This window comes from Pelobates fuscus, chromosome 11, assembly GCF_036172605.1.
Source record: "Pelobates fuscus isolate aPelFus1 chromosome 11, aPelFus1.pri, whole genome shotgun sequence".
NCBI lineage: Eukaryota > Metazoa > Chordata > Amphibia > Anura > Pelobatidae > Pelobates > Pelobates fuscus.
Genome location: NC_086327.1, coordinates 110,393,073 through 110,408,431, shown reverse-complemented (window position 1 = coordinate 110,408,431; position 15,359 = coordinate 110,393,073). Strand labels below are relative to the sequence as shown.

At 37.9% G+C, this 15,359-nt stretch overlaps 1 protein-coding gene across 1 annotated transcript in view; it reads left to right on the top strand.

The window, feature by feature from the left end:
• The window catches only part of MORN1 (MORN repeat containing 1), a 287,891-nt gene that overhangs the window by 167,479 nt on the left and 105,053 nt on the right, over window positions 1-15,359 (top strand). Inside the window, exons 11-12 of the mRNA XM_063436724.1 lie at window positions 5,062-5,213; window positions 14,896-14,981. Coding sequence (XP_063292794.1) covers window positions 5,062-5,213; window positions 14,896-14,981 — 238 coding nt within the window. The remainder of the gene's footprint in view (window positions 1-5,061; window positions 5,214-14,895; window positions 14,982-15,359) is intronic.

Below are 15,359 nucleotides of genomic sequence, written 5' to 3'. Positions count from 1 at the left end.
AACATTTTCAACAGGATTTTGTCCCTGTTTCTGATTACACAGCACTTTACTGTAGGGCATGGGTAGCATCCTGCGGCACTCCACACAAGTCAAAGCATCATGGGAGATGTAGTCCACAATATCAGGAGGGCCGAAGGTTGCCTACACCTGCTATAGGGTACACAGGAGTAGTGCGGCAAGGTTACAAACAGGGTGGAGCTATCCTTGCATTTAAAAGTTCTGCTTTGAAGTTTAAAGTGTTATAGTCACCTGTTTTTTTTTCGCTCAGAAGTAACTTTTAAAAAAAATATTTCCATCATCAGTTCCTAAAATTCTAGTAAAACGTTTCTCTCACATTTTACTAGCATTCACATCCCCTATTTGTAGGCATTTGAAATCAAATTGAATTCCCAATATTTCTAAGGTCACGAAGGTGGTACAAGAAAACATTTATGAACAAAATTTATGAACAAATATCTGAAGGGGCAAAAGTTTTCTATGAACATGTATATACTGTATATATTATGAATAGGACTGTATTCTTTATTGTGCTTGGGGTGAACTTTTCACATCATTATAATATTCGTTATAGATTATTTTCAGTGATTTATTAAGTAATACAATTTACTAAGAAGTTACAGTTCTGCTTTAACTAACAAAGTCATCCCAACACGACTTTTTACTAACAAATGCTATCGGACTTTAAGTCATGCAACAAACTGCCATTAAACACATTTTATCACTAGCTAAAAATGAATTGTTCTATCTCCTTGGACTTTTGATTGCATTTAGAAATTGCAATTATAGTCTATGCAATTTGGTTCCTACTCATTGCCCCAAGTATTAAAATGCTTCTGCAGCAAATACTAATGCAGAAAAAGAATGTCACTGCAGTGATAAAACTTAATCGTAATGTATCATAATTACAGATTAAAGTCCTTTCAGGGAGAACAGTGGATTTTTAACTTAATAATGTGCAGTTATATAATGGTAAGTTTAATTTTCAGCTGTGAGTATTTTACAATACATACAAACAGTATCGGCTCCAACATTTTAATTAAAATCAAACCACAGCACACCAATGTCATTATGCAAAAAAATCCATCTATGGCAAACGTTTAGCAATATGAAAGTGCATAACATAAATGTGATAACGCCTTATTAAAGGGACACTATAGTCACCCAGACCACTTCAGCGCAATGAAGTGGTCTGGGTGCCAGTTTTTTTTTTTTACCTTTGAGATGTAAACATAGCAGTGTCAGAGAAACTGCTATGTTTACATTGCAGGTTTAACGCAGCCTATAGTGGCTGTCTTCCTGACAGCCGCTTGAGGCGCTTCTGCGACGCTGGATGCGAAAATCGCATTCAGCGTGCAGAACGTCCATAGGAAAGCATTGAGAAATGCTTTCCTATGGACTGTTTGAATGCGCGTGCGGCTCTTGCCGCACATGCGCATTCAGCTTCACTCGGGAGCTGACGGCGGCAGGGGAGAAGAGGTCACCAGCGCCGAGGGAGCCCGGTGCTGGATAAAGGTACGTGGCTGAAGGGGTTTTAACCTCTTCAGCCCATCGGGAGGGGGAGCCTGAGGGTGGGGGGTGGGGGTGGACCTAAGGGTTATATAGTGTCAGGAAAACAAGTTTGTTTTCCTGACACTATAGTGATCCTTTAAGCAATGACATATTCAAATATACAATATGGATGTATGTGCAAACAAAGCAAACTGAGTATACATCTTAAATCCACCATCATTACCCTAGGTACACTGACCAAGAGAATGGACACCACAGCCCCAACATTTCGGCTTGATGCCTTTCTCAAGGGGATCTCAGTCTGGTTCTACATGGCCTGACTTATTTATACCCAGTACTCATGTGTAGGTAATGTTACAATTAAAAGGGATCCTCGGATATTGGCCATAATTGTGTGCACACTTACTGGCTTTGTGCGTGACATCATCACACATCCAGAGTGCATGAAGCCATCGCACATATGACGGCTGGGGATATTATTATTATTTTTGGTATTTATATAGCGACAGCTTATTCAGCAGCGTTTCACATTTAAAGGGGAATTTATACAATTCCCAAGGCAACATGAATATCCCAAGAGTTGCATGATCTTCAGCCATGATCCGCGATATTTATTGTCACATAGGGTATCCATTCCAACTTCCCATGTTTTTATATGAGTGAGTGCCACTAAATTCCATTCCAACACCTAGTATCCCAAGATCTCTTTGTATAAAATAAAAAAAAAAAAACACAAAAATAAGAACAAAATAACTCAACTAGAAATATCCAAGTTCCGTCAGAATGTTGACTGTTGATGTTTATTATGTGTTTGCTATCCTGAACAGGTAATAGCACCCTAGAGAATCTATCTGCATTTAGCATTAAATGATCACTATAGGGAACGCATTGGATTGGCTAAAATTAACAAGGGGGCGGGGCCATCACTGTTTTGGCCAATCAGCACCTCCTCATAGAGATGCATTGATGCTGTGAGTAAAATTCAGCGTCTCCATGCAGAGTGTGGGGACGCTGAATGGCAGGGCTGCTTACTGTGCAGCCCTGAGCCAGGAAGCCCCTCCAGTGGCCATCTGAGTAGTGGCCACTTGGAGATGTCCCTAGGGGCAATGTAAACACTGCCCTTTCTCTGAAAAGGCAGTGTTTACATGAAAATGCCTGAAGGGAGCTATTATACTACATTAAGCTGTCGTTGTTCTGGTGACTATAGTGTCCCTTTAAGACCTTGCAGTTAAAGCTACCTACACACATTACTTTCATCCAACAGTTTAATTGTTAACGTTTCTTCCATCTATAACCCTCTTTGAATCCGGCACTCTCCAATTTACTTGTCACTTCTGTCAGTGCTGAATCTCCCATGTCTCTGCTGTGGGAGATTGTCGTCTTGCTTCCCGTATTTCTTCTTTGTAGTTTTGAATTACTTTAGTAATGAATATAAGGGAACCCAACATAATTACACCGTGTTTTAATAAAAGCACAAACATTTAGAAAATTTACAACTGAATTGCAAAATGTCTCAAAAGGCTCTTTGGTGGTAAGAGGTACTGACTGAGATTCTGAGACAGTTATAGCAAGCTTTGCAATTTGTAGATATGGTAAGAACTGGTTCTTGATGGTGAATTTTCTCCAGATAACAGTTTTTCAACAAAACATTACATCAATAAATCTGTGTTGCGTTACATTGTACACAACCCCCCACCACAACCACCACATTAATATTTATATGCATTTTATGGAGCAGAATGATATACTGCATGCAGACTGTCTGTCTTTTACCGTTGTCAAGCGTAAACTGCAAATTGCAGGAAAAATCAGTCGTCATGTAATCTAACAATGTCTGCGATGACGAACCTATTGCATAATTGTAATTTTAACTTAAAGGGTCAATTGTAACAAGCAAAGCTAAAATCCTTCCGTCATGCAGATTAATTAATAATCCTGATTCTGCCTAGATGACTTTTATCCATAGCCAAGTGCATAAAGATTGAATCGTAGCAACTCAGTCAATTAGCAGCTATGATACCATTTGATGATCTACTAATTACCCATATTGGATCAAGTGATGGATATATGCAAAAACAACTTCTATGTTGTTCACAATCTATATATTATCTTTCAGGATGTTCTTGAGAAAATTGAAACAAATCCATTCAGTAATTGGTGAACTTCTAGTGCTGAGCATCATATAGAAACATGTGCAGCCCTTTATGGTGAGCTGTATAGCTGGACCTGTTTAATATTTGACCTTCACTTAATCGAAACCCCTGAGAAAACGAAATTCTAAGTTGCAGCAATAATTAAATGTCATCTCAACATAGAACTCAATTTTATATTTCTGGGTAAGCGTTTCAAATGATTCAATAGTTTTAGATAAACTTTTCAAATGATTGATCTATAAAAATTCCCCTAGACGTTAACTGACATAAATGAAAAAAAATAGCTTAAAAAAATAGCTTAAACGCTTATAGAAAAAATATAAAATTGAGGCCATAATAAGAAATGATAGCTATTCAATAATTTAATTAAATTATTTTTTTGGTGGAATGGGAAAATAATTAATTTAGTCATTTGTTTAGCCATTTCAAACAATAGCAAATTAGAAATGGGATGTAAAATATGAAAGCTGACAAAAACAAATGAAACAGACTTCAATTTGGGCAAGATGTTAGAATAAACAGACACATATTCATACCTACAAGACATGAATGAAATAAATTGCCTCTCATTTTTAAACCCCTTCAATAACAACCACATGATCATATGGGCTTCAGTTCTTCGTTCATTTTATTGCAATGCAAAACTGAAATTAGTAAATTCAAAAATGTAAGATTCCACTGATTTTTCTTCCTCTCTGGACCACACTCTCTGCAAGATCACCTTTCCCCACTGAGTTTGACAATGCATCCTTAGAGTGGACTAGATTGTAGCCACCCCTGCTTTAATGATTACTAAACTTTTTTTAAAGTAAGTTAAAGGGACACGATAGTCACCACAACAACTACAGCTTAATGTAATTGTTCTGGTGAGTATAATCATCCCCTTCAGGCATTTTCATGCAAACACTGCCTTTTCAGAGAAAAGGCAGTGTCTACATTGCCCCTAGGGACACCTCCAAGTGGCCACTCCTCAGATGGCCACTGGACATGCTTTCTAGGGCAGTGCTGCACAGTAGGCAGCACTGCCGTTCCTGCCCTATCCCGCCTTCGTGCCGATTTTAGCCAATCCAAAGCTATTGACTAAAAGTAGTCAATTATGATGATTTCATCAAGGAGGCGGATCGGGGGTGGGGCCAGTGCCGGCAGACCAGTGGGGCGCTGGAAATAAGGTGAGTTTAATTCCTTTTAAGAGGGCTGAGGGGGGCAAGCCACCTAAATGGTGGGTTTGACACTATAGGGTCAGGAATACATGTTTGTTCCTGACCCTATAGTGTTCCTTTAAGATTTGTATCTCCCCCGCACATGTACACATTGATTGCCTTCATTTGATTTTGGTTACATTGCAGTTGTTTGAGAAAATATTGACTACAATCTCTTTGTCTCTGTTCTTTTAACCCAGAAAAACCCACAATCTCTTTAACAGACAGCGATGAACCTTTACCACCTCCTAATATAAGAACTGATATGGGCAGTGCTGCCTTTAAAGAAATCATGTTTGGATCTCCAACAGATAATATTCTCCCCTTTTTGACTCAAAGCGAAGCTGACAAGGTAAGTGCAGAAACTGTTTGTTTGTTTTTATCATCCTTCAAATATCAAACCAGCATGTACAAGGATGTACTCCAGATAAGGATAGCTGTAACTGCATACTTGTGCTTTAATGTAAATGCTTGTTAAATGAAATGATGTTCTAATGCAAAATACCAATGTAAGGTATGAGCTTTGCATATTAAGTGTTTAACTGGTATGAGAAGGCCTGTACCATAGCAAAAGCAGGTAATAGGAGATATTGGCATGATTATAGAAAGAAAGAAAAATATTGCTTGAATCATGAAGTCAAATCTGTTTCCTGATTGGTTTCAATTCAAATCACGGTCAATGACCAGGAAATGTACCAATGCCAATAACTAAATTACTATACAATGTCTAGATATTGAAAAATATTAATAAGCAAGGTTTATAATTTGCACATACTTGTGTATGTTAAGATAATCTTATAGATACATTGATCTTGAACTGTAGTCTAGCTCTCTCTTTAAATAAAATGTAAGCTTCTAGACATCTGAATATATCTGTTTTTCAATAATTGATAAGAACCTTCCTCCCCCTTCCAGCCACCTATCAGATAGTATTTGTGCTTACCCACCCCCACCCAAAATAACAAGCCTTACATTGATGGAGGTTTGTGTGCTACAATCCGCTTGTTTTTAGTCCAGTTGCCTACAAAGAATTATTCAGATAAGAAATACCACACGTATCACCATGGCAGTTGGCAGGTGTCAAAAAAGAGATAATTGACTGAAGAAGTACAAAGAAAGTCAGTGTTTCTCCTGCTTTATGTAACAGCCGTGAAGCACATTGCACCAGAGCGCTGATATTCTCTTCCAGAGTTGTCGGAGCAGCGTTATTGAAAAGAGAAAAAAGAAAAAGCACAATATATGATATGAAGTGAAAAGTTACTCCGTCTCTGTTCATGGTTTTCAAAAGCTAATTTTTATCCATCAATAATCTTTCTACATCATGTGCCTATTTTATAAATAGGAATAATTGTCTTGTTTATGTGAAGTTAGTGCCCAATATGCCTCCTGGGGTGAGACACTAGGAGAACAACGTGGGCTGATTCTCTTTAGAAATATTGACTTTAACCCCTTGAGGACAGATAATACAGTTGTGTTCAAAGGTTTGCACATCCTGGCAAAACGTTTGAAATGCTGGCATTGATTTTGAAAATCTGACCGAACATGCAAAAAAAAAAAAGATTATTTTATTGAAGGGTAGTGATCACATGAAGCTATTTATTATCGGCTATAACAACAATTATAGTTGTTTGGCTCCTTTTTAAATCACAAGGATAAGAGAAATCACCCAAATGGCCCTGATCAAAAGTTTACATACCCTTGAATGTTTGACCTTGTTACAGACACACAAGGTGACAGAGGGAGTATAAGGTTGTAGTTCTAGGACCGCTCGGAGTGTACCACTCCATCTTCCCTCCACTTATCTGCTGACTTGTTGCAGTGGGTAGGTTGTCAGTTGATGTAGCTGCCACTTTTCCCTCCATGCTTGCCAGGACAGCCTCCAGGTAAGCCACAGTTCGGGACTGTCGACTCGTTTCGTCACCATGCTTCGCTTATCGGGACCATGCAGGGCAGCCATCTTAGAGAGTGTGGTCCACCAGAATCACCACACCATGCAGGGCTGTAGCTCTCGAGTCCAGCGTGGACTGGGATAACCCCCACCGGCCCACGGGGGAGGAAAAACGGGGCCCTACGTTTTTCACACAGTAGGTCCGTGTAGGTTAAGCAACAGGAGACCGACCGGCTCTCCCGCCAACTCCCCGCCACAGGCCTCGAGTTTCACCCATCGTTTGTAGCACTCTGCAGGCAGGTCGAGGGCAGAACCTTGCAAGTAAAAGTGCACAAGAGATTCTACACTTTGGTTAGCATTAGCTGGGGACAAAATGTGGCGTGACAAGGTAGGTTATTTGCTTGAAAAAATAAATTGATGAGGAGCCGATGCACTGTGCGTCTTTCCAGCATTGCGGTCAGGCCTCGCGCCCCCAACTCCTATTGTTTTCAAATCGAAAAAGTAAATATCTGCTCCATGACTACTATTTTCCTTCTCTGACTCTGGATTGCTTATCCGTTTAAGCTCTGATCTCCTTTTTGACTTTATTATTCCTCATTTCTGTGCCATTTGCCTTTTGACTTGCATTTGACTCTCTGATTGTTGTGGGAGTCGTACCCCAACACGCAGGAAAGAGGAAACCCATAAAAAGTGGATCCGAAAGATGTATTACTGAGCCTTAGAATGGCAAACTTAATGTATTAATATAGAGAGAATCAAGGTCAAAGGTAAAGAAATACACAAAGTCAAGACAAAGCTGTGTCAGGATACCAGAAAGTCAAAAGTCAAATATGAAGCCAAGGACAGGATACCAGAAATCACACGTCAATACAAAGCCGAGGTCAGGATACCAGAAATCACACGGTCAATACGGAACCAGGTCAGGATACAAGAAATCCCAAGGTCAATACGGAACAGAGGTCAAACACAGAAAATCAAAAGAGAATCACAAGGAGCACAAAGCGAGGATCTATACAGAAACCACGATAGGGCAATGAATGAGGGCTAAAACAAGCCTTAAAGAGGCTTACCTGTGTTCTGATAGGTCCACGTAATCATTGCGACCCAAAATAGATTCGGATCACAATAATGACGGGGTCACTTTAAGAACAGGCGGGGCATCATGCTAACTTTCTATATATAGATTTCCTGCCACGCGGCTGCGTGAATCAGTCACACCGCGCGGCAGGAGGAGGTGAGTGCATTTGAGGAGGAGGTCTCTGCGGCTCAAGGTAAGTACACGCTACACTGATCTCCGTACCATCTGCCTTTTGACTGCCCTTGACTTCCTGGTCCCTGAAAATAATTGTAGCAAGTTACTTTCCCCTCTTAGGGGTTTAATGTTAAATGTATTCCCCTCTAGGGTCCAGTAATACATAACACTATCCATTTCCTTTCTTTGACCATAGTTATTTTTACTACCCTTCATATTCAGAGGGCCAATCAATTCCACGCCTTACAGAAAAAACGTCAATATGAATTGAATTCTGTGTCTGTTTAGCTGTGTCCTTTTTTGCAAAATAGCTTTTTATCTCTTAACATAAGCCTTATACAACTTTAACTGAGATCATAGTTACTACCATTGTAGCTACTGACTGTCTACTGTGCAACAAAAATGTATCACAAGATTATGTCAAGGGGTAACATTGATATCTTCAATATGCTAACACCCAGACATTAACTTTAACTTTATGTTGAGTTTCCAACGTGTGGTACTTAGACAACTGTAGAGTACTATTAAGCATTCCAGACAAGCCTTTTGTGTATTCTGTAGCATATCAAAGAGTTGGCTTCCTACTTCTTCTCTGCAAAACCATTGCCACGGCTTTAGAAAAGTTTATAAATGCCAGTGTTTCATCTCATTCTCCACACTGTCAAAAACACAATCACTTGAAAGGGATGACATATTTAACTTTATGAAAGCAATAGCCTGGCTACAGGAATGGTGGAAGAATTTTGCTGCTGTAGGAAAAGATTCTGTGTCCCACCATAGCCATCCTAATTATTGTACGCAGTACTTTCACACCTCTTTCTTTGTCAGTTTTTCTTTTCGATCTTTCTCTCAATCAACTTATCTCTGTTTTAACTCTTCTGCGTTTGTCCCTGTTCCTGTATCTCCACCAGATCTATGTAATATAGAACTTACCCACATTCTCTTCTTCTCTACAACAACCATGGAATCAAATCACAATCAGGAATGGGCTCTTGGGCATACAGGCAGATGAGTTTAGATAGTAAAGGTATCTTCTTTATTCTTACATTGCCAGAATGTGCTTAAGTAGGTCCACAGACACGATGCATTTTGCCAATTACATGACAGAATTATGTTGGTTTTTACTATTATATATATTATGCTTATGCCTACTTACATGTGTTCCCTTCATACTCCCTCTTCTGCCAACTGTGTCCCTTGATCTCTTTCTCCTCCCTCGCTTCTATCCTCCCCTCGTGGGTAGCAACATCCCTTGATCTTTACCTGCTCTGGTTGTTCTCTTGATGATATCCTAGAATGTCTTCCTTCTACTGTTGACCCATTGTTTTTTCTCTAACCCATAATGTTCCCTAGCACTTATTTTTTTATGTTTTCATCTACTCCCTCAATGTCGCTCTTTTTTGTTTAAACTAAATTCTAAATTCTACCTCCTGTTGGCCTAATGCTTAAAAAGGGTTAGAGGCATCAACTTCAGTGTTCAATTGTTATCTATACTTCCACCAGGTACAAATAACTTTCAAAAGAACCATGGTATCCAGATGTCCAATTACTAACAAAGTCCAACTAACAGTATTCTAGTGTTGAACCTGGTTAAAATGAATTGAAACCTAATGCTTTCCATGCTGCCGTACATCACTCACCAGTGCGTATTGTAATTGAATCCTAAATGGCAAAGACAAATGCATTAGATCTCACTGTTTACGACATAAATAATAACATTTCCAACCGTGAGCTTTTGCCAGGTTCAATATCTGATTAATAGAAGTAACTACTACCTAACTTAGGCCTCAATTTAATATGTTTTCTAAAGGATTCAATGCTGTTAGAAAAACCTCCCAAATGATTTATTTACATAAATCACCCCTAAAGTCTATAGAAAATTTTGTAGATAAGTCATTCTGAAAAAGTATTGAATCATTGAGAAAGCTAATTAAGTAGAGGCCATAATCTTACTCCTGCTATTACCATCTGCTGGATGAAAAGGTGAATATATTTCTGCCAAAAAATTTACCTATTATACTCGAGTTACTTAGTCCATTAACCAATTGAGCTTCTATACTCACCATCCATTAAATGACAATGTATTCTTGCTCTGTAGAAGCGATCTGATGTGGTGAATCACCTTTGTGTTTTAAATTCTTTAAAAAAAATTCTAGTTAACTAAATTTCTACATTTCCTTAGAATAATGGCTTTGGAATATAATAAATTGTATGTGTATGTATCAAGTATTGGTATTATATTATCTATATAAAATAATTATATTTTGATTATATTAAAGGTTGACCTGTCACTTAAAAAAAACAAAATCTCTTTGCAATAAATTGTAGAGCACGACGTGTCGAAATATTATGTTAACTTTTTTAACATGTATTCCTGACCCTATAGTGTTAAAACCACCATCTAGCACCCCTGGGCCCCTCATGCCTCCATAAATATAGCAAAATTGTACTGTATTCAAGCCTGAAGCTGTAGATCTGCATGCTGTTTGCCCTCTAGAAAAACAAGCAGTCTGCTGACATCATCAGAAGTGGTAGCCTGATCCAATCACAATGCTTCCCCATAGGATTGGCCGAGACTGAAAAAGAGGCAGATCAGGGGCAGAGCCAGCATGATTCAAACACAACCCTGGCCAATCAGCATCTCCTCATAGAGATGAATTGAATCAATGAATCTCTATGAGGAAAGTTCAGTGTCTGCATGCAGAGGGAGGAGATACTGAATGTTTGGATGCATTTTAGGCAGCCATGACCCAGGAAGGATCTCTAACAGCCGTCTAAGGAGTGGCCAGTGAAGTTATCACTAGGCTGTAATGTTAACACTGCATTTTCTCTGAAAAGACCGTGTTTACAGCAAAAAGCCTGAAGGTAATGATTCTACTCACAGAACAAATTCAATAAGCTGTAGTTGTTCTGGTGATTATAGTGTCCCTTTAAGTAAAAATAATCAATGGATGGATCAGCGCTTGGTGGCCAACTAGAAGATATAATCGAGATAGGCAGCAAAAACCTAGAAGTATGAAGTTCCCTCAGAAAAACGTCAAAGAAAAGAATGGTATAAGATCGGATAGTTATTAGGTAGCAACCCAATAACTATCCGATTGTATACCTAACTTTTTTAAGTGTTCAGCTACTTATATGCTATTTTTATTAATAGATTTCAAACTACCTGTAATTAAAATCTTTGTGCGTGTTGGTATAATTCTAAACCACCCGCTGTTTCCTATTTCCTGAGCCAGTTTTACAAGTTACAAATATTTAAAAAGATTTTAAATGAGCAGACTTTTAGGAAATGGGGTAAGGTGCGTGCTGGGAGATATCTTAATGGTCATAATGGGAAATGTATCATTCATACGTTTTTAATTTTAAAAGATCTCTCCAGGCACCCAGACATTATGTTTGATGTATAGGATTTAATTATATTTAACATGAATCTGTCACTGAAACAAATTTGCAATAAATAATAAAGCTGTAGTGCTGATGGTCCTAGAGTGCCCCTTTAATTGTATTACAGTTATCATTTATGTTTATACAAAAACAATAAATATTAGCTTTGCTTCATAAATCCACCCTTTCTGTCCTTCCTTCCCAAACTGCTGTATTTCAACTTTTACTAAAAAATATTCTGCAGTACGTGATTTGTTTCTGGGAGCAAAGTGTAAGAATTTGAAATGTAGTGTTCTTTTTTCCATTAATTTAGAAAAAAAAACATTTTTTTTGTTAGATATGTTCCTGTTTTATTTTAGATTTGTGTCTCCAGTTGAAAAACAAAACAAACCATGGCCATCACATTAAAACGTACCTTTATTCTAGAGCCGAGACAGATTCCTTAATGCAGCTATTTCATCCTGCAGTGAAGTCATCAATCCTGATGAATTTTCAAAAATACATACAATAGGTGGAACCCACGTCTGATGATTCTATAAACAAAATAACATGCAATATTGCCAGTTAAAAATAACGTAGCGATATTGTGGATATTAAGTACTCACAAGCATGGAGCCAAATTATAACATCTGGCTCTCATGGGTAGTGCATAGGGACTCTTAATAGGATGTCCCCATCCTTCTTCCAGCTGGTCTTTGTGTAGCCTTTAAAGATTCTGGAGTAAAGGTGAGATGAAAAGCTTCTCCCCTATATATAAAAAAAAGCTTTATTAAAGGAAATAAAATAAACAAAGTGCACAGTGTGCATAAAATAAAATATTTGATGGTTAAAAGAAAAAAGTTCAAATAAGTCCCAATTAGTCCAATATTGGCACCGCCTAATGGCTAGTAGGTCTGATACGCGTTTCGCCCTGTGGTGGGGGCTTTCATCAGTCGGGTTGAATTTTGTCTACTCAGATGCTTCTCATTGATTGAGCAGGTTTGCTACAATCAACCAAGCAAGTGCTTCTCATAAAGAAGCATTTGACCCATGTAGCATCTAGCATCAGCATACTTTGCATGTTTAAACCGGACATTAAATAGACTCAGTAACTGAATCTATTTAATTCCAGAGCCCCCTAGTGGCTGTCTCTCTGATAACTACTTGCAGGAGCTTAAACAGAGGTGTTTCTCAGAAACAGCATTGTTTTGATTTCCAAGGTTGCAGGGGCAGCATCTATGCCCCCAAATTACCTCAATAAATCAAAGTGTTTGGTACTTTGACTCTGTCCCTTTAAATAACAATAGGTTGACTCCAGCTGAAAGTGGCATTTTAAGTTAATGCAGGGAGTGTTTTGTGCTATATTGCTCTATGTAAAAATATTTGAAAGTGACTAATCTGCTCCAAGGTCAGAATATTCTGCAGACAATGTCCCCATTCATCGCACTTTATGTCGTACTTGTTACTGTGCCACTAATACCGTGATCATCCATCATGGAAAGGACAAGAATAGTGGATTGACAGATTCTAATGTTTTTTTCATTATATTAAAACACAGACAGACAGACTACAGAACTCTTCAGGGTTATATGTGGATACTGTTCAGAGATCCGTCTACCCAAAACCATTATTCAGTCGATTCAGCTGTAATATATTACAAATAGGATTCTAGCCCTACATGGTGTTGTTATCCTGAAGGTCTGTTCTTTTGAGAAACATTTTTTCTTAGAAAAATGCTATTTTACACTAAACACTGCAGTTGTATTTGCTTACTGTTTACGCACACCGGGGTTATAAGCCTACAATGCACTTTATATAGTGACTGTTTTGGTTGATATAAACACAAGGATAGCAGATACAAACAGGTTCTAAGTAGTTTGCCCATTCTCTTGTCTATTCAAAACTTCATAACTACCACTTTATTAATAAAACACAGACAAGTTTAAATTCCTTACACTCTTACACAGAAGAAACATATCGTCTTGTAAGATTTGTAGACTACATGGATTAGTTAAGACAAAAATTAATTTGTTTGAGAAGTATTCTATCTGATCCTTATTTCTGCAATTACCCCAAGCTTTTAAGTTTCAATAACCTTTTAGAGCCTGTAATAAACCTCCCCAGGGGTAAATAAAAATGCTAAACCTTTATTATTCTGTTATAAAAAAAAAAAAAAATAATCCCACTATGTTCATTTAACCTGATTGTAGCACAACCTAATATTTAACTTATTTTAAGGGAGACTAATCTGTACACATTTAGATTTTCATAAAATTATATTGTTTCCAGGTCTACATACCTATTCACTAAAGTCTGATTTATTGGGAATTCCAAAGTTAATTTCAAAATTTAGACCACAATAGCTAAATTGGAAAATTCTCAAAGTGCTACATTTCCCTATATTTTACTATACTGGCCTAAAATGTGAAATTTTGCTTTACATACGCTACATTAATGAGCAAGTTTGGACACCACTCATGAGCTACCTTCTGCAGGAAATGGTTCTAAACCCTAAACCTGGGCCCTTCTTTCACCATACACAATTAAAGGGACACTATAGTCACCACAACTACTACAGCTTAATGTATTTGTTCTTGCGTCTATATCCTGCCCCTGTAGGCTTTTTAATGTAAGCACTGCCTTTTCAGAGAAAAGTTAGTGTTTTCATTGCTACCTACTAACACCTCTAGTGGCAGTCACTCAGATGGCCACTAGAGGTGCTTCCTGACAGCCAGCGTCTTCACGCTTTGCATGGAGACGCTGAACGTTCTGCATTTTAATGTATCTCTATTAGGCGATGCTAATTGGCGCAGAGCGGCATTTTGGCGCGCATGTAGTATACTCTCCCAATGCTTTCCTGTGGGAAAGCATTAAATCGGCTGAGAGCAGTCATTATCTCAGTCAAGGAGGTTTAAGGTTTTTTTAAAATTTTAACCTGGGGAGAAGGAGGGCCAGTCACATAAATGGCAGTTTCCAAACTATAGTGTCAGGAATACACGTTTTGCATTCCTTACAGTATAGTGTTCTTTCAAGATAAGGCGGGGAAGTGCTCACCTGAATAATATCAAAGTATTTAACCAGGAAAGGTACATTTAGTCCTGGAGTCTAACTATTACTGCACAAATTAGTTTTAATAGGGTGCTGCTGATATGGTCATAAAGTGGCAGCACGTTATAAATATATGCATGTTCTGGTGATTGCCTCTTTTGTTTGTCTTTTTTAGCCTTAGGATATTTGGCGATTGAATTAAAAATTCCCACTTGCCTTATGTATTTTAACCTCTTTTTCAGAGTCAGAAGGTTAATTAAGTGTCCCAATTCTTCTTAAGCCTTTTCATTTTGCAGAATCCGAAGGTGCCAAAACGTAATTGAGCTGTAGTAACAATGTTGATTGCCTTGTAAAAACGAACAACCAGTGGCTAAGGAAAACCTATTTCATTTAGAATTGTTTGTGGATAGCATCCTGCAATGGAAAACGGCTAAATTATGTATATATATATATATAGAACATTTTCTCTTTTTTCTGTTACAGAATCGAGGGAAAAAGCTAAGCGGCAAAATATCTGCTGAAAAAACGGAGAAAATGACAGTCTCACAAGAAAAGATTGAAGACAGCAGGTAGGTGTGAATCAGTGTTTCTTTCGCCCAGCTGGGTTCTCATGCTACCTGTGTTTTGCTTACTTACCCTGAAGCAAGACTTCTACTCGCGGCTTCTATTTTGGGAAATAACAGTGTGTCCTTCCCAGAACAAATCAATGCTTTACATTAAGAACAACACTCTGGAATCCCTGTCCAGGGTAAACATTAAAATTTATTTTTAGTAAATGAAAATTTTAGTTCCATATACATGTGAAATTTGCCTACCATATAATAAATAAAAAAAAATCAAATAAACAAATTGAAAATCTTAGCATGTCAAATTATATTGTAATAGTATTAACATTAGACCCATATTGTCAGTCTTTTATATCAAGGGCTACATAGAACTGATGGATA